This window comes from Panthera tigris, chromosome C2 (assembly GCF_018350195.1).
Source record: "Panthera tigris isolate Pti1 chromosome C2, P.tigris_Pti1_mat1.1, whole genome shotgun sequence".
Taxonomy (NCBI): domain Eukaryota; kingdom Metazoa; phylum Chordata; class Mammalia; order Carnivora; family Felidae; genus Panthera; species Panthera tigris.
In genome coordinates this window covers 150,468,088-150,487,210 of record NC_056668.1, presented here as the reverse complement: position 1 = coordinate 150,487,210, position 19,123 = coordinate 150,468,088, and the positions used below count along the sequence as shown (strand labels likewise).

The 19,123-nt window shown below is 43.2% G+C and overlaps 1 protein-coding gene across 2 annotated transcripts in view; it reads left to right on the top strand.

The window, feature by feature from the left end:
• The window catches only part of WDR48 (WD repeat domain 48), a 42,867-nt gene that overhangs the window by 12,340 nt on the left and 11,404 nt on the right, over nucleotides 1-19,123 (top strand). Inside the window, exons 3-14 of one of the 2 annotated variants that reach the window (XM_042998387.1) lie at nucleotides 2,421-2,499; nucleotides 3,178-3,260; nucleotides 3,374-3,503; nucleotides 3,585-3,698; nucleotides 5,457-5,545; nucleotides 5,918-6,019; nucleotides 10,395-10,619; nucleotides 12,922-12,996; nucleotides 14,094-14,196; nucleotides 15,734-15,831; nucleotides 16,953-17,060; nucleotides 17,373-17,469. In XM_042998387.1, coding sequence (XP_042854321.1) covers nucleotides 2,421-2,499; nucleotides 3,178-3,260; nucleotides 3,374-3,503; nucleotides 3,585-3,698; nucleotides 5,457-5,545; nucleotides 5,918-6,019; nucleotides 10,395-10,619; nucleotides 12,922-12,996; nucleotides 14,094-14,196; nucleotides 15,734-15,831; nucleotides 16,953-17,060; nucleotides 17,373-17,469 — 1,303 coding nt within the window. The remainder of the gene's footprint in view (nucleotides 1-2,420; nucleotides 2,500-3,177; nucleotides 3,261-3,373; nucleotides 3,504-3,584; nucleotides 3,699-5,456; nucleotides 5,546-5,917; nucleotides 6,020-10,394; nucleotides 10,620-12,921; nucleotides 12,997-14,093; nucleotides 14,197-15,733; nucleotides 15,832-16,952; nucleotides 17,061-17,372; nucleotides 17,470-19,123) is intronic. The other variant, XM_007081017.3, reaches the window with a different exon arrangement.

Sequence of the window (19,123 nt, the reverse complement as noted above, 5' to 3'; positions counted from 1 at the left end):
CTACTTTGCACGGTTGCTGGATAATGTTTCTTTAAGTGGACTTTGGTCCTGTGGGTTTTGAATTTTGTAACCAACGGAAACAGTGGTGGCCCGGTGTCAGAAACATAGAAACTAAGAAAATAGGACTTTGAAATGCTTTTTGGAACTCACATTTGAATTGGAATGTCACCATTCTGGGAACTTACAGTATTTCAGGCAAATTACGGAAAACATTCACAAGAGTTTAAGCCTGGAAGAATAAATATTGTTAAAATGTCAATACTACCCAAAGCTATCTACACGTTCAATGCAATCCCAATCAAAATTGCACCAGCATTCTTCTCGAAGCTAGAACAAGCAATCCTAAAATTTGTATGGAACCACAAAAGACCCCGAATAGCCAAAGTAATTTTGAAGAAGAAGACCAAAGCAGCAGGCATCACAATCCCAGACTTTAGCCTCTACTACAAAGCTGTAATCATCAAGACAGCATGGTATTGGCACAAAAACAGACACATAGACCAATGGAATAGAATAGAAACCCCAGAACTAGACCCACAAAAGTATGGCCAACTAATCTTTGACAAAGCAAGAAAGAATATCCAGTGGAAAAAAGACAGTCTGTTTAACAAATGGTGCTGGGAGAACTGGACAGCAACATGCAGAAGGATGAAACTAGACCACTTTCTTACATCACAAAATAAACTCAAAATGGATAAAGGACCACTTTCTTACATCACAAAAATAAACTCAAAATGGATAAAGGACCTGAATGTGAGTCCAAACTCCACACCCGAAAAACAAATAATCCAGTGAAGAAATGGGCAGAAAACATGAATAGACACTTCTCTAAAGAAGACATCCAGATGGCCAACAGGCACATGAAAAGATGCTCAACGTCACTCCTCATCAGGGAAATATAAATCAGAACCACACTCAGATACCGCCCCACACCAGAGTGGTTCAAATGAACAAATCAGGAGACTATAGATGCTGGTGAGGATGTGGAGAAACCAGAACCCTCTTGCATCATTAGTGGGAATGCAAACTGGTGCAGCTGCTCTGGAAAACAGTGTGGAGGTTCCTCAAAAAATTAAAAATAGATCTACCCTATGACCCAGCAATAGCACTGCTAGGAATTTACCCAAGGGATACAGGAGTGCTGAGGCATGGGGGCACTTGTACCCCAATGTTTATAGCAGCACTTTCAACAATAGCCAAATGATGGAAAGAGCCTAAATGTCCATCAACTGACGAATGGATAAAGAAGATGTGGTTTATGTACACAATGGAATACTACTTGGCAATGAGAAAGAATGAAATATGGCCTTTTGTAGCAATGTGGATGGAACTGGAGAGTGTTACGCTAAGTGAATTAAGTCAGAGAGAGAAAGACAGATACCATATCTTTTCACTCTTATGTGGATCCTGAGAAACTTAACAGAAGACCATGGGGGGAGGGGAAGGAAAAAAAAACAGTTAGAGGGGGAGGGAGCCAAAACATAAGAGACTCTCAAAAACTGAGAACTGAGGGTTGATGGGGGGTGGGAGGGAGGGGAGGGTGGGTGATGGGTACTGAGGAGGGCACCTGTTGGGATGAGCCGTGGGTGTGGTATGGAAGCCAATTTGACAATAAATTTCATGTTTAAAAAAAAAAAAAGTTTAAGCCTGAAAGAATCTAGAAAACCTACCCATCCTGCCCTTAGACATCTTTTTTCCGGTCTTCATTTTACAACGAGACTGAGTAGCATCACTTGTCAGATAGACTTGTAGAGAACTGTTCTCTTCCCCCTTGAAGTGTTGGGTGTAGCATGTAATGAAATACCGTTCTTTAACTCCTGGTAATTAAGCCAAGAGAGAGGAGTGGAAGAATCTCAAGTTACTGAATTGATACGGTAGCATGGGGAATACTCTTATAGCCTTCTGAAGGACTGTACATACCATGAGGAAGACATTAATTCAGAAAGTCAAAATAGCAGTAGGGGGTTAGGCTGGCCTCCTCTCCGCTTTCATCAGCCTCATTTTCATATCTGTGTCTGTGGTGAGCCTTCACCACCACTGATTCAGACGCCGCCAGCCTGCAGATCTGCTCACGTCCTGTCCTAGGAAAGCCCTGCCTGCAGCGCTCTGTGTCACGTGCGGTGCCTAGCCCAGATCTTGTTGCCTTCACTCACTCGAGGCGTAAAAAGTAAGCATTTGCCCTAGGAACCCAGGCTTTCGTCAGTAATAAAACTCCTGAAACAAAACTTCTATTCACATCTGTAATACAGAAGCATCAACTGTTTGATGAAATTGTACTCTGAATTCAGTTGTCAATTTTACGACCCGAGAGTAACGGGTCACATTAATTGAAGAATGCAAACATATCTATAATTTATAATACAGATTTTGTCCTCTAATGCAAACTAGTGACGTTCTCACAATTTTTCTTTTTATTTTAGCAAGATCCATATATAGCATCTATGGAACACCATACCGATTGGGTAAACGACATTGTGCTTTGTTGTAATGGGAAAACATGTAAGTACTTCTTTAGATTATTGGGTTTCTGGGAGTTTTTCACTCAACTTGGTGTGTTTTTTTATTTTTCATGTGCCTTTTTAATTGAAGTCTGACATACATGCAGAAAAGCACACACCTTGAGAATACAGCTCAGTAAAATTTCGTAAGGTGAATACCCGTGTCCAGGTACAGATTACCAAAATCCCCCTTGGACCACCCTTTCAATCACTCCCTCATGCCCCAAGATAACTGCTCTCCTGTCTGCTAAACACTATAAATTAGTTTTGCCTACATTCAAGCTATATATATGTAAACAGATTCATACAATATGCAGTCTTCTGTTAGCCTTATTAATGTCTCTTTGTTCTTATTATGGTAAGATCCATTTCTTAGTTTTGCAGTCTGTGTTAGGAAAACTTTTTTCAGTCAAATTAGTTGTGCCTTCAGCTGGAACATTGAAAAACTTTGCCCTGCATATTTAAAAACATGTTTCAAAAATAGGTTCTAGGAAGAGCTTTTAGATGTGTGTGTGTGTGAACATGAACAGGTACTGGAATTAATGTTACAAATACTGTAAATATTCAAGTATACGTGTGTGTCTGTGAATGTCAGTTTGAAAGCACGTTACATTGTTAAGAGTCCTTAAAATGATGAAAAGTCTTACTAAGGGGTTCATTTATTCTTTGCCTCTTCTAGTAATATCTGCTTCTTCTGACACAACAGTGAAAGTGTGGAATGCACATAAGGGATTTTGCATGTCAACACTAAGGACACATAAGGTAAAACAACAAACAATTTTCAGCGTCTTTAGTGTAACGGTGAGATCTCAGTACTTTCTGTGACTCCTTTCCTTACCGATCTAGTAGATCATCGTGTGTGTGTTCTGTTACAGGATTATGTAAAGGCCTTAGCCTATGCCAAGGATAAAGAACTGGTAGCTTCAGCTGGGTTGGACAGACAGATATTCCTTTGGGATGTGAATACCTTAACAGCATTGACTGCCTCAAACAACACTGTCACAAGTAAGGTGTTTGAAGAAAATTTCTTTGGAAGTGATTCAAGTTGACATAAATAAAGAATGGTTGGTGAAACATCTTTGATAGGTTTGCATCGAGACAGTGGTTCGTATTTTGAGAGTGCTTCTACCTACAGCGTTCTAGCCCCCAAGAGTATGATTGAACAACAAGGAGCTAGTTCCTCACTGCAGTCTAAAAATGGTAACTTCTCCAGGTGTAACCTGGCTAATTTTGTACATGTGCATGTCTTAGCTCCCTAGCTAAAGTGTAAGCTCCTGCAGGGCAAAAGAGTCTGTCTTATTACCACTTTGTACCTCCCATAGCATTGCCTGGTCCAGGGTCACAATCTCAGCAGACACTGTTGATGGAGGTGGTGATTACTTGACAAAGCAGGCAGTTTCTGACTCTTAAAAGTGTTACTATGAGCCCTTGAGTTAATGGCCAACATGGAAAATACACAAAGAAAGAAAAGGCTCCCTGCACTGATTTTGCAGGACCCTTTCAGAGCCACCCTAAAGAATCCAGCCAATTTCAGAAGAGATCAGGAAAGGCTAGGGTGCCTCCAGAGGCAATTCAGAAACATTCACAACACATTAATTGCACAGATGCCTCATCAGCTAAGACATCTGAGATTACCAGGTCAGACCCATAGGAGTCTAAATTTGAAACTGAGCCTCACACTTGAGCCAGCCCACTAGCGTCCTCTAGGCCAGGTGTCAGAGGGCTTTTAGGAGCACATTTGTGGCTAAGGCTGGCCTGGCAGGTCTGTGTTCAGGATATAGGCCTGAACTATCCAGATCTCTGCATACAGGTCCAGCTTTTCATGACTGTGGAATACTCACATTGACATAGCTAAAACAGGCCTAACATAATCTAGGATGTGCCAGGAAGGGCAGGTTGGGAGACTGATGTTTGTAATTTCTTGAATATCGTTCCCACCCTTTTCCCTAGGAAGTATGCAGAGCTCTAAACACTACTCGCCCCTTGATCTCCTTGATTTTTCACCAGGGCATTACTGTAGTGATCCAGCAGCCGATCTCTGCTGGGGGCTGTCACGACACATTATTTAGCTCTCTAGATGTAGGGCCTGCCCCAAAGAAACACTAACAAGAGGGAACAAAGCAGAAGAAGGCAGGATTGTCCCCAGGTCAGAGACCGGGCTTAGGGTTACAGATTCTGCAACAGATATATCTTGCTTAGAATCGTTTAGAGAGGATATCACACAAGCTGAGTTATGATTATAGAAGTACTAACAGCTAACAGTTACTGAGCACTTACTACATAACCTGTTAACTTTTCTAAATACGTATATTAATTCCTTTACTCGTAACTTCTCAGTATTTTTGCTTATATTTATTCTTGATTGAAAATTAGGATGATACTGTATAGACAGTTTATACGTAGCTTCCTTCAATTCACTGAAACTGAGTTCTGAATTGTAGAGCATGAACATGATTCTCACTAAACATTGCCTAATATCCTTCCAAGAGTTATACCAAACAAGTTGTACTTATCCCACAAGTAATGTATGAGAGTACCATTGTACTGTTTTTTGAGAATTAATTATTGCCTCATTGAAAATCTGATTTGATAGGTCAAAATAATATTTTTTGTTTTGGTTTGTGTTTCCTTGAAAACGGTGAGTTTGGATATGTTGTTCATATTTATTGGCACGAGTATATCTTTGAAAATACATTACTTATGTAGATAGTTTTTAAGTGGCAGTGCAGTTCAATTTAGCAAATATTTATTGAGCACTTTTGTGTCTCAAATCTAGACAAGATGTAAATTTTGATAACAGTATTGTTGTTTAGAATGATCTCCCTCATAGCAAGATTTCTTTTCCTTAGAACACTCACAAAGATTTTCTAAGCCAAATAATTAAACTTGAATTTTTGCTGGCTAACTGCTGAACAGATGATGATTTTGTTAACATTTAGCTTTGTTTATCCTTAATAGCCTCTTCTTTAAGTGGGAACAAAGATTCCATTTATAGCCTGGCAATGAATCAACTGGGAACAATCATTGTATCAGGGTCCACTGAGAAGGTAAGGGGGAGCTAACGGGTATATTTTAACACCGGAAAACAGAGACACCAAAATAATTCGATCCGTATAATTACTAAATACACAGACAGAGATTTTGTTAAGGGAAAGGTTTTATTTGAACAAATAAGAATATAACTATATAATTACTGTCGTTTGTGGTGACGGGGGTGGGCTGAATGGGTGGGGGAGGCCTATTCACGTTTCGACATTAGAAGGGGTTCCTCCTACTTGAAAAGATTGGGAGCCTCAGTCGGTGCCCATTGGCAAAACAGTATTTCCTTCACAGTGTAATGGTTGTCATTTGACCTCTCGGTCATTGAAATTGGTTCAGGCGTGTATTCAGTTGATGTAACATTTTGTTAAAATACACAGGTTTTAAGGGTGTGGGATCCAAGAACATGTGCGAAACTAATGAAGCTGAAAGGGCACACAGACAATGTCAAAGCACTGCTGTTGAACAGGGATGGTACACAGGTACGTACTTGCACGTGGATGTTTACCTAGTGACCTTGTCTCAAATTTCATGCACCAGACACTTCTGAAGAGTGGTCTACTTTCCAATGCTTAAAATACCCCAGTTGCACCTAATAGTAATCCACATTTTGAAATTAATTCTGTTTGCCTCACTTAAATACAGACCAAACAAGAGGTTCCCTCAGAATAACTCTAATGCCAATGACTATATGCAGTTACGATGGGATAGGATAAAATAATTTATTTTTTATTTATTTTTTAATGTTTATTTTTGAGAGAGAGACACAGAGTGTGAGCGGACGAGGGGTGGAGAGAGAGGGAGACACAGAATCCGAAGCAGGCTCCAGGCTTCGAGCTGTCAGCCCAGAGCCCGATGCGGGGCCCGAACCCACGAACCAGGAGATCATGACCCGAGCCCAAGTCGGACGCTTAACCGACTGAGCCACCCAGGCACCCTTAGGATAAGATAATTTAAAATGTTACTTTGTGTAAAGCAGAAGGAAGTTTTGGTATTGAATGCTTTCTGCTAGTGAAAATTTCCTAACAGTGGGTCTGACTTTGGGCCAAATCCTGTCATTTGACTCTGTAGATACAGCCTGTAAGTTTAGACATCTGACATAATACTTACAAACATTTTGGTAATGTTTGAACATGTACTGGTACCCTAGTACTTCGTTGGGTACATAATTTGTGGATTATAAATCACAATTCAATTTGTTCTGTAGCAGTGGGAAAATGATCTTCCATCAATGTAGGTAATACAAACAAAAACCGAGCACCGTTTCCAGTTAGGGCCTACTTCTGCCCCGTGTCCCCGTCTCCCCAGCCATGTTTGCTCACCGGCCAGGGAGGAGCCCGGAGCTAGCTGGAATTGATTGCGAGTGGGTTAGGAAAAGCAGAGTGGGGAGGTGGCACAGTGAGAAGCGCCATCGGTCTGTCACTCCTGTGGGAATTACGTCATGCAAGTTGCCTCCCATGTGAGTTAGAGAAGCCTTTGTCTCCGGAGGTGAGAGGAAATCGTCCTTCAGAACCAGGCAAAGAGAAGTTAGACGATGCCCGTGGAGGTCTTTGGAGCTACATCCCAGTGTTAATGTACTTACTGTGTGGCCTCGAGGAGAGGACTTCACTTTCCTAGTCCTTGGTTTGCTCATCTGCAAAGTGGGGATCATAATGTCGGTAAGGTTAGAAGTAGTGAGTATATTCTTCTCTGTAAGCTGTGGCATTTTCTAGAGCTCTTGAGTTCCTCTGCAGCCCCGTTTTCATGGGAGTCTGAGAAGCCCGGTCAGTCCGCTCCTCGCTGTTTTTGCAGTGTAGCTACTGAGCTCCACTTGGGATGGCTGACCCTGCCTTGTTCTGTTGGCTTTGTTCGGGATTTGACTGGGTCACGTGGTCTTTGTGCAGCTGCCCCGAAACAGGGGATGTGGATAAGATGGTTTTCAGAAGGGGGCCGTGGGCTGGGCAGATTTTCTAAAGCTCCTCTTGCTCCTATACTCCTTGCTTTGTCTCCTGTGTGTACAGATAGGAGTGTGCTTTTACCTAAGGCAATTCAGCACACGTGGTTACAGACGCACTTCACGTGAAGTCAGCTCCACCGACTGTACGCAGACCGCTTGAAAGGCTGCCGCCAGCCCCGGGGTCAGCCCCGGGGTGCGTAATTAGGCAGAGACTCCTTCCCCCTTTCCCCCTCCATCCGTTGTCCTTACTGGCAGCTGGAGGCCAAATGTAAATTTAACCACCAACTGCGCAACATATTAACATTAGGGAATCTGATCAACATGACAGCAATGCTAACTAGCTGTTTGGGTAAAAGAGAGGAAGGAGAAAGAAACCTTGGCATACTGATTCTCAAACTCTTGTAATATATGAGAGAAATAGTTAACAATTACCGGACCAGAGTATGTACTGTATCCTGCAGAGTTGCCCTGTAAGCTTCTAACACAGGATCTCCGGTGTCATCGTAAGTCAGGACTTGTGATAAGATACGTATAAGGGTCACCTGAGTGGCTCCGTGGTTCAGTTTGAGTCACGATCTTGCAGTTCGTGGGTTCTAGCCCCACACTGGGCTCAGCCCTGACAGTGCAGTCTGCTTCAGATTCTCTGTCTCCCTCTTTCTGCCTCTCTCTCAAAAATAATAAGCATTAAAAAATAATGTGTGTGCGTGTGTGTGTGTATCATAGGCCTGTGAATCCCATGGACATCCTCTTCCTTTGTTGTTGTTATTGTTTAGCAAATCTTACTGTTTGAGGTCCGTCGCCACTGAGCTTGTTTTGATCGGTGCCAACATTACTGGGCCGAGCCAGTGGACATCTCATCCCTTGTATTTGCTCAGGCAATTGCTTGAGGAGCTGGGACCTCTGCCATCTTAGTTTGAGTCAGTGACATCCTTATGTGTCCCTCAGAGGGTTTTCCTGGTAACCTAAGTACTGCTTAGCCTTATCTTGTGGGTCCAGGGGTCTTTAAGCATCGGGCTATTCCTTGCCTGCTATTGGGAGTTGAGTTATGTGTGAGCGACCATCCCAGAAACACTCGTGTTGGTCCACAGCAGCCTGGCTTTGGTCCACTGGCCCCTCTACTTTCTCGTTCAGGAGCACAGACCCCCCTGATCAGGGCTGTAGACTCTGTGCCCCTAAGTCTGGTGTAGCAGAACCATTCAGGGCCTCCTGTCCTAGTCCCAAGAGTTACCTCCTAATGACAGGGTCTTCACGTGTATCTACCGGAAGGGTGGAGATAGTTTGGTGCACGACTCGAGCTCCTGCAAGCTGTCAGGCCCTAGAAGTCCTATAAAATAGGCACATCCTTCAACCACGCTACCGACCACTACAAGGAAGGTCACCAACATTATACTTTAAAAGCACTCGCTGTCTGCTTGGGGGCCTGCTTTTTAGCAGTCTTAGGATACGGTTACCATCAGAGATGATTTTGTCTTCCATATCAGGGTTGATACAGCTCTGTGTCCCCTCATCGGCTTTCAGCTCTACACTTTGGGTTTGGGAGTAACTGCATGTTGCCCAGGCTCTGAGGACTTCCAGCCCATCACCTTAGGGTGGAGTTTCCTCCTCCTCAAGTTGTCAGACTTACTCTCTGTAGGTACACGGCCTAGGATCTGAGGGATCAGAGCTGTACTGACAGCTTCACCACCTCAGAGTAGCGTCTCTTTGTGGAAGGCGAGCCCTTCCTTGCCCTTCCTCCATTAGATTGTGTCGGTCCTCCCGCGCGCACGTTGGAGGTCTGCTTGTAACTTAGCTGGGACAGTTTCTTTGTTGGCTGGTCTCTCGGTTGCCTTGTAGACCAGTTGGAACAGGTGATTCAAACACCGATGCTCCCGGCCACTTACGGGGGAGTCTCCTGGTACGTGTTCATTTAGTTAACCTTGTCCAGAGTTCTGAAGGGTCCTTCCGGTCACGGGGCACCCCAGTATATCTTTAGCATTCCTGAAGGCCTCATCTATTCGGACACTTCCCAAATCTCTAAGCCCACGGCTACCTGCTCTAAGCTTTTGCCTACTTGATTTCACACGCGAGCACCAGCACTTGCTTCTCCTCGAGGCCACTTGTTCCCTCAGAGGATCAAGGTTTATTCTCTTCGGCAAGTCACCATGGGAACTGGTAGCGAACACCAGGCATGTGGCTGATTCAGCCTCCTTCTGCCGGACTCACAGCGTGCTCGGCCCTAATTTGTGTGCCAGCAACTTCTACGCAGTTGATGCTCCGGAACCTTTAGAAAGCGTCAGGATTGCTAATGTTAACTCTGAATGCTGGAGGTCCCCATTTTATATTAATAGACATTGAACTTGAGGCTCAGATGGGAAGTACCCAAGGTCACAGAGAGTAGTGGTAAGCCTGGGACTAGGATTTGCTTCTGACTCCTATTAGTAGAATCTCAGAGACCTGGCAGGCCATCAGGAATCCATTGCCACGAGCAGGGGGATGAGACGGAGTGTGACCCCTGGCTCTAATAGGCTTGCTGGCCTAGTGCAAAGCTTGTCAACCTTAGAGTACCAGAATGACCTGGAGAGCCCATCAAAGCATGGATTGCTGGGCCCCACCACAGTTTCTGCCACATTAAGTCTGGAATCGGACCCAGGAATCTGCATTTTTAACAACTTCCCAGGGGATGCTAATTCTGCATGTGGCCAGCCAAGAGAGGACAAAGGCAGTTTTTTTCCCCCTGCTTGAGCAGGTACTGTTGGCCTTCGGTCATGTGAGCCTATGGTGCGTGCTTATCAGAAGTCTTTATCAGAGGCAGAAATACAGGTTGTCGGACCTGTGCGTTTGACAGTGTAGAGTCAACAAGGACAGACACTGGCTGCAGAACACAGGAAAGCAGGAACCTTCTGGCCGGAACTTTTTCTAACGTTAACTTTGTCTGTTTTCAGTGCCTTTCGGGCAGTTCTGATGGGACAATTCGCCTTTGGTCCCTTGGCCAACAGAGATGTATAGCGACGTACCGAGTCCATGATGAAGGCGTTTGGGCTTTGCAGGTCAATGACGCCTTCACACATGTGTATTCCGGTGGAAGGGACAGGAAGATTTACTGTACAGACCTAAGAAACCCTGACATTCGGGTACTAATTTGTGAAGAAAAGGCACCAGTTCTCAAGGTATGTCCTGTGTTTTAGTTTTGTGCCTAACATTGTTACACGTGCTGGCCAAATCCAGCAAAATCTGTATTAGAACACAACTCACACAGCTGTGGGGTGGTGAAAAAAAGATATTTTAAGTTTTATTAGTCATCTGTAGAAGAGATTGTGACTTTTTGGGTACGTTCGGGACACGTAGCTCTCCCACTGGCGAATCCCAGTGCGATTGCCCCACGTTGCTCCTGAGCTTCCCCGGCTTTGCTAACCTGTCCTAAGTGGAGGAATGTGACAGGTTCAGGTGTCCGCGAGCAGACAGCAAAGCAGAAAGACCACTGCCTCCGAGGGAGGATGTGGAAGAATGCTTCGGAAGAAGAGAACGAGCCGGTTCATCCTCCAAACCTGACATTTCTACCTCACAGCAGTCCCGATTGCTGACCAGCGTCCGGCGTGTTGGTGAAAGAGTACTTGGGAAGCCGTCCATATTGACACGTGCTAAAAGTGAAGCCTGGACTGCAGAATGGCCTGTCATCACATGACCGCGCGTTCGGCCTCACTGATCGTCTCAGCATTGCACGTTAAAACCGTACTGAAGAGAACTCCAGATTTAAAATGGAGGCATAAAGGCAGCACGACTTCCTTTTCACAACAATCGTCCAAAAACAATCAGGAAAGCAAGAGACAAAACTGCAGATACCCACAAAACTGAGCGACATCTGAAACCCAGACCACAGTATAAGAGGAAGAGCTGAAGCAAAGGAATAGAGGTCAAATGAGACGGTTGAGGGGATGCTTGTGGCCTATGAGCGCACACAGACTGGCCGAGTACAGCTCTTCAGAATAGGTGGTGCCCCCCAGGGACACACCCAGTAATCCTAGAGAAGCAAGGGAGTTGCGGCAGTCAGAGCCTGTGTGCAGGAAGCAGGCTCCTGGGGGCAGACGGCAGGGAGGAGAAACACGGCGTTTTGCAGTGCCAGGGGAGAGGAAAGCCTAAAAGGACTTAGTGCCCACATAACTGTGTGTTACAAGAAACGTCACTCTGAACTGAGGGGATTCCTTCTTGCGAGGAGTCCAGCCTGTCCCACAACTCCCAACCTTCCGTTTCCTGGCACGGGAAGAATAGTGGTTGACTGACTACAGAGTGATTTTGTGTGCAGACTATGTACATGGGTGCAGGGATGTGTTTCTATACTTGTGCTATTTTAAAAATACAGAAGACGCAGTAAGCTATTCACAGGTGTACTATTCTTAGGTGGGGGGGGACTTACTTGCATACTTTTCACTTTTGCTGTATTCTCAGGATGTTTTTTTAGTACAAACATCTTCATAGAGAAAGATCTATTTCTTTATCATTAAGAAAGAATAGGGGCGCCAGGTCGGTTAAGCATCCAACTCTTGATCTTGGGTCAGGTCACGATCTCATGGTTCGTGAGTTTGAGCCCTACATCAGGCTCTGCACTGATGGCATGGAACCTGCTTGGGATTCTGTCTCTCCTTTTCTCTGCCCCTCCCCTCCGCCTTGTGTGCACACGCGTGCACGCTCTCTCTCAAAAAATAAAATAAACTTAAAAAAGAACAGAAAAACAAAAGCAAAAACAAAAATTATGTAAGTCATCCTTTTGACTGTACCTGTTTGGGTCCCCTGATTAATTAATTAATTTAAAATCACACAGACTTTAAGCCACTGTTTTTGATGAGAAGTCACCCCTATTATACTTTTATGAGGCCACGCTTCCTTTAGCAAAGAGACTGCCTCATTATTCTGTGCATCCGTAGCTTTTCTCCCTCTTTTTAAAAAATTTTTATTTGAGAGCAAGCAGGGGAGAGGGGCAGAGGGAGATAGAGAATCCCAAGCAGGCTCCACACTCAGCACAGAGCCTTCTGCGGGGCTCATTCCCATGAGCCTGGGACCACGACCTGAGCTGAAATCAAGTCAGACACTCAACCAGCTGAGCCACCCAGGTGCCCCTGTGCATCCCTAGCTTTTTTTCCTCAATGTTTATTATTTATTTTTGAGAGCGAGAGAGAGCATGAGTGGGGGGAAGGACAGAGAGAGGGAGACACAGAATTTGGAGCAGGCTCCAGGCTCCGAGCTGTCAGCACAGAGCCCGACACAAGGTTTGAACCCACGAACCATAAGCTCACAACCTGAGCCGAGGTCAGAGACTTGACGGACTGAGCCACCCAGGCGCCCCATGCCCCGTAGCTTTTTAACGCATGCCAGGGTACCGTCAGCAGGAGTCGATATTTAATAATACATAGCTAGTCCCAGCGACTCAGGAGAGTCAGCACTCAAGAAGGCAATGTTTCTGTGCTTTGTTTTCAGATGGAGCTTGATAGGTCAGCTGATCCCCCTCCCGCAATCTGGGTCGCGACGACTAAGTCTACAGTAAATAAATGGGTAAGTGAGCTTCCATACACCTGGCAAAGGTGTGCAAACATGTGGTTTGTTATCACAGACCTGCCGGACATCAGTAGCAAATGCTCAAGATGAAAAAGCCCAGCATGCTTTTGAACAGTGGCAAAAACATGAAAGCCTCTGTGAATCATCCTAAGGATTGTACTAAAATTAAGGTAAAAGTCAACATGAAGCTTCCGACTTCTTTGTCAGGAGCCAAGATGGACATTTGTTGTGCTTAGAATAGGCACCGTTGCCCGGTGAAACCAAAAAATATTAGTATAGCTTCTGACCTCACAGAACTGCATTTGAAGGCAGCCTGGGTACAGGTTTCCCCCACTGTCCAGAAGTTTGCTTTATACTACTTCACTTCTGCAAATTCCTGTGTTACCCAGTTTCTGTAACCAAAAGAAATCGGAAGACGATCGTTGCTTTTATGAAATGGCGATTGCTTCTTTGTCTTTACACTGTTTCGGCTTATGGAAGTTTTCATATGAACGCTTTATTTTTGGAAAGCGGGGAATCCCTGTACCAACACGGCAGGGACACTTGGCTAGGATTCTGTTTTTCTAAGCATAAGACAATTAGAAAATTGTGCTTTCGAATTCATTTCCTTTTCCCTCTTGGTTTGTAGAACAGGGATAGAATTAGAGGATACGCATAGAGAAGTCATCAAAAATACTCCTAATCCTTAAATGTTATTTAAAGAACATTTAAGTTTTCTTGCTTATCAGATTATGTGTGGATAACAAAAGAGAGTGTGTTTACATTTATTTGTTTATATGCCAGTCAAGTGGGCTTTCTTGGTATGGTAAAAAATGTTATATATCTTGTCTAAATTTCATTGTCCCGATTTGAAATCAACAGTAGCTTTACCTGGAAGATTGCTTATTTTTCTCTCCAAAAAGATAATGTTGACTTTCCCTTCTTAATACTTTTTTTTTTTTTAATCGTGGTAGGTAATTGTACTTTGTCACTAAATATTTTGTGGTTGATTTTACTGTTTTGTTTTTTCTTGTTCTTTGTTTTTCTTGCCACTTGAAACGGATTGGCAAATTATAAAGCGTAAAATGATTAACAAATGAATTTTGTTCCTTTAGACCTTGAAGGGAATTCATAATTTCAGAGCCTCCGGAGATTATGACAATGACTGTACAAATCCTATAACACCACTTTGTACGCAGCCTGACCAGGTTATTAAAGGTGAGTAGGGAAGGTGGAAGGTACGATACTTTTTACTAAGGTTAATTATAGTTACTAAGAGATAGACAAAAAGGAGATGACTTTCCTTTAAATGTAATTCTCCTGTCAACAGGAGACACAGTATATAGGTTTATTTTTAATAGAAGAAATACATTTTTTAAATGCTACTTAGTGTTGGGGTGCCTGGGTGGCTCAGTCGGTTAAATGTCTGACTTCGGCTCGGGCCGTGAGTTCAAGCTCCACATCAGGCTCTCTGTGGTCAGCGCAGAACCCGCTTCAGATATTCTGTCCCCCTCCCCACTCATTTTCTCTCTCTCTCTCTCTCTCTCTCTCTCTCTCTCTTTTTCTCACTCTCAAAAGTAAGTTGTTGTTGTTGTTGTTTTTTTAAATGCGATTTAGTGACTTTAAAAAGTGGGCTTTCTTGAGGTACAGTCTTTTTGCCTAGCATCAGAATAATGATGGTGTTGGAAAAGCCAAACCACTCTGCAAAATCTAGAGAGTTGAATGTTGTCTCTTGGCACAAGGCAGAAAAAGTCAGGTCTGATCCTTGTATTCTCTGTGCTGCCCCTGGAAGCGGCAGCTCTGTCTTGAATGCTGGAGCGTGGGGTCAAGGTACTTACTGGTGTCTTCGTCTGCAGTTCGATGTCCGTGCAGGTGGCATCAGAGAGAGAAGGAAGACAGGAAGCAAAAGTTAGCCATGGGACTGATTCAGAGATTTTCTGTCACCGATTGAACTTTTCCCAGTGGGTATTTATAGCAGCCCTTTCAACAGTAGCCAAATGATGGAAAGAGCCTAACTGTCCATCAACTGATGAGTGGATAAAGAAATTGTGGTTTATATACACAATGGAATACTACTTGGCAATGAGAAAGAACGAAATATGGCCCTTTGTAGCAACGTGGATGGAACTGGAGAGTGTGATGCTAAGTGAAATAAGCCATACAGAGAAACACAGATACCATATGGTTTCACTCTTATGTGGATCCTGAGAAACTTAACAGAAACCCATGGGGGAGGGGAAGGAAAAAAAAAAAAAAAGAGGTTAGAGTGGGAGAGAGCCAAAGCATAAGAGACTCTTAAAAACTGAGAACAAACTGAGGGCTGATGGGGGGTGGGAGGGAGGGGAGGGTGGGGGATGGGTATCGAGGAGGGCACCTGTTGGGATGAGCACTGGGTGTTGTAGGGAAACCAATTTGACAACAAATTATATTAAAAAATAACAATAATAATAATTGTGAACTTTTCCCACTGGGTAAAACTGTTTGCCCTTAACAATTTTCCACTAGAAGCCCCTCGAAGTAGGGAGTTTTTAAAGCTATAATCTGTTTTTAAGATGAGACAGTTTTTCTTTGGCCTTAAATTGCCTTAGATATAATTATATGTATATATATTAATATCTATGTATCTTCTGACTCGCCTTCTTTCTGATGGATGTTATGATTTATGTTGTTACATGCCAGTTAGTGATTATTGCCATACTGTGAATTTAAATAGAGAATTGTTTTGCTAATCGTGTGGGTTTCTTTTTTCCTTTAGGGGGTGCTAGTATTATTCAGTGTCACATTCTTAATGATAAGAGACATATATTAACCAAAGATACCAATAATAATGTGGCATATTGGGATGTATTGAAGGTGAGTATCTTTTTGTATAAAACGTAAGTTATTGGATCATGTATCACCTGTATTGTTTATTGTAAAAAAATACGTAGTAACCAAGATAGTAAGTGTGTAAGTTAAGATTTGATTGCAATAATACCTTATTTGGGGGTACTTTTTAATACAAATAATAGATAAGGCCATAGTTCATCTTTTTAAGCACCTAAAATTTGAATGGAACCTTTCTGCTATATGCTGCCTTGCCTTAACAAGAATACATCACAGTTCCTGATCCTTGACACTGTTGACATTTTGGGCCAAATAAGTCTTTGTCGAGGGAGGCAGGGTGGAGTGGGATCTGTCCTGTGCACTGTAGGATGTTAGCAGGATCCCCAGCCTCTACCCAGGGAAAGCGGCCACAGAGGTTGCCCGGTGGAATGAGGGAACGGGGTAGAGTATCCTGCAGCCTCAGAGAAATAGGCATCTCTACGTGGAGGCGAGGGAATAAGTGGTTTCCATGTGCCATCGGGGAGGCACAGGATAGAGGAGAGGCAGCAGAGTCAGCCTTCGAGAAGACAGCTGACCCTCAGGAAAGAGCCACATGGATGTGACGAGGTGGTGGAGGGAGTATTCCGCGACACGGATCGGAATGGAGGTGAGCTGTGATGGGAAACGCCCCAGGGCTCCCTCGGAGGTCAGGACACGCCTCTGGGGAGCACTCGAGGGCAGTGAAGGAGAAATCGGAAGGGTCAAGAAAGAGAACCTTACTTCTCATCTTCACAGCAGCTGCCCGGGTCTCCTAGGGTGTTTAGTAACTGTTCTTTGTTCCTGGAAGATTGTCTGTGCCTCATTTAACATTGCTTCCAGGTCAGTGTGATGATGTGTTTTATCAGTATGACCAACATGACAATTCCAAAAAGAGAACGTTTTGTGTTTTGGGTTTTTTTTTTTCTTTTAACTTAAAAGTGTAATAGCGGATATTTTTGTCTTAAAGCATCTACCTGCAACTATTTGGCCACGTCCTTGTTGAAATGTTTCTTTGACTCCATTTTATTGAGACAGATATGAATATGTGTAAAATTTTGAGTACCTAAGTCGGAATCAAATCAGTTCACCACTTATATTGATAATTCCCATACTTTCTTTTTGCTGTATAGGCATGTAAAGTTGAAGATCTGGGCAAAGTGGATTTTGAGGATGAAATTAAGAAAAGATTTAAGATGGTGTATGTGCCAAATTGGTTCTCAGTAGACTTAAAAACAGGGGTGAGTTTGCAACTGACATTCGTACAATTTGGAATAGTTGAAAGTTTCTTATGTAGCTCAAAATTAAGTATTATTAAGTACGGAGTCCTATGTTTAAGTATGAACGCAGTAAGTTTTTCATGTTAATACTTGCCAAATGCAGTTAAAAAGCGCCTTTTGGTATCCCAGGAAATTAAACTGTAGTTCCAGTGAATCCCATGAAACACATTTTGGTCTTGAATCTGTGGCTTAGCACTTAGTACAGATATGTAGGGGCATATTTGGAGAATGTGTTGAAATGGAATGCTGCTAACAGTGTTTTTATTTTGACAGATGTTGACTATTACTTTGGATGAGAGTGATTGTTTTGCCGCTTGGGTTTCTGCAAAAGACGCTGGCTTCAGCAGCCCTGACGGGTCAGATCCAAAACGTGCGTTTAAGTGTCCTTCCCTCCCTCCTTTCGAAAGAGAAGGTGGATCTGTGCTGGGTTAGGTTTTTTTGTTTGTGTTTGGTTTGCTTTGGTTTTCTTCACTATGTGCTCCCTTTTTTTTTTTTAACAATGTTTGGGCATTTTTAAATCACTTTTCAGGAAATACATATATTCCCTCATGGAATTTGAAAATACTATACCGTTTTAAATGTTTTGGGGGTCTTGGGGCGCCTGGGTGGCTCAGTCGGTTAAGTGTCCGACTCTCGATTTTGGCTCAGGTCGTGATCTCACGGTGGGTGAGTTTGAGTCCTGTGTTGGGCCCCACGCTGACAGCACGGAGCCTGCTTGGGATTCTCTTCTCCCTCCCTCTCACTCCCCTCCCCATCTCAGGCTCTCTTTCTCTCTCAAAATAAATAAATAAGTAACTTTGAATAAATTGGTTTTAAGATAAATAAATGTTGTGGGGGCCTGGGTTTTTCTCGCAGTCTGTGGTTTACCTTTAACAATTAAACACACAGCACACTCTCTACCCCTAATCCTTTCTGGAAGTCTGTTAGGGTAGGAAAAGTGAAGCTGGGAAACAGTTCTGGTGTCTTCCTTTGTTTTGTTTGTTTTTAATTGAGGTATAATTGGCATGTGACATTATATTAGTTTCAGATGTCCAACCTGATTCAATATTTGTATATATTGCAAAATGATCATAAATCTAGGTAATATCCATTACCACAGTACATAGTTACACATGTTTGTTGTTGTTGTTGTTGCTTATGATGAGAACGTCTAAGATCTGCCCTGTTAGCAGCTTTCAAATGTGCACAATAGTAGTCACCATGACTTACTTACGTGATAACTGGAAGTTTGTACCTTTTGATACCCGCTTCACGTCACTGCTCCCTGCCTCTGGCGACCACCAGTCTATTTTGTCTTTTGTTTCTTTTTAAGATTCGACATGTATGTGAGATCATCTGGTATTTTCTTTCTCTGTCTTACTTCACATAGCCCTCAAGGTCCAACTGAATTATCACAGATGGCAGGATTGTGTTCTTTCTTGTGGCTGAATAACATTCCGTTGTACCTACGTACCACATTTTTTCTTTATCCGTTCATCTATCGATGAACGCTTGGTTTCCATATCTTGGCTACTGTAAATACTGCTGCAGTGAACATAAGGGTGTGTATATCTTTTTGAGTTGGTTTTTTCATTTTCTTTGGTAAATACCCAGAAGTGGAATTGCGAGATAATACGGCATTTACTATTTTTAATTTCTTGAGGAGACTGCATACTGTTTTGCACAGTGACTGCACCGGTTTATGTTCCCACCAACAGTGTAAGAGGGTTCCCTTTACGCACATTTTCAGGAACACTTACCTTTTATCTTTTTGGTACTAGCCATTCTAATGTGTGTGAGGTTGTGCTTTTGATTTGCATTTCCCCGATGATTAGTGATGTTGAGCATTTTTTTTCATGTACTTGTTGGCCATCTGTATGTCTTCTTTGGGAAAATGTCTATTCAGATCTTCTGTCCATTTTTTTTTTTTTAAGATTTTATTCTTAAGTGATCTCTGTACCCAGTGTGGGGCTTGAACTCACAGTCCCTGAGATCGGAGTCACATGCTCCACCAACTGAACCAGCCGGGCGCCCCTTTCTCCCCA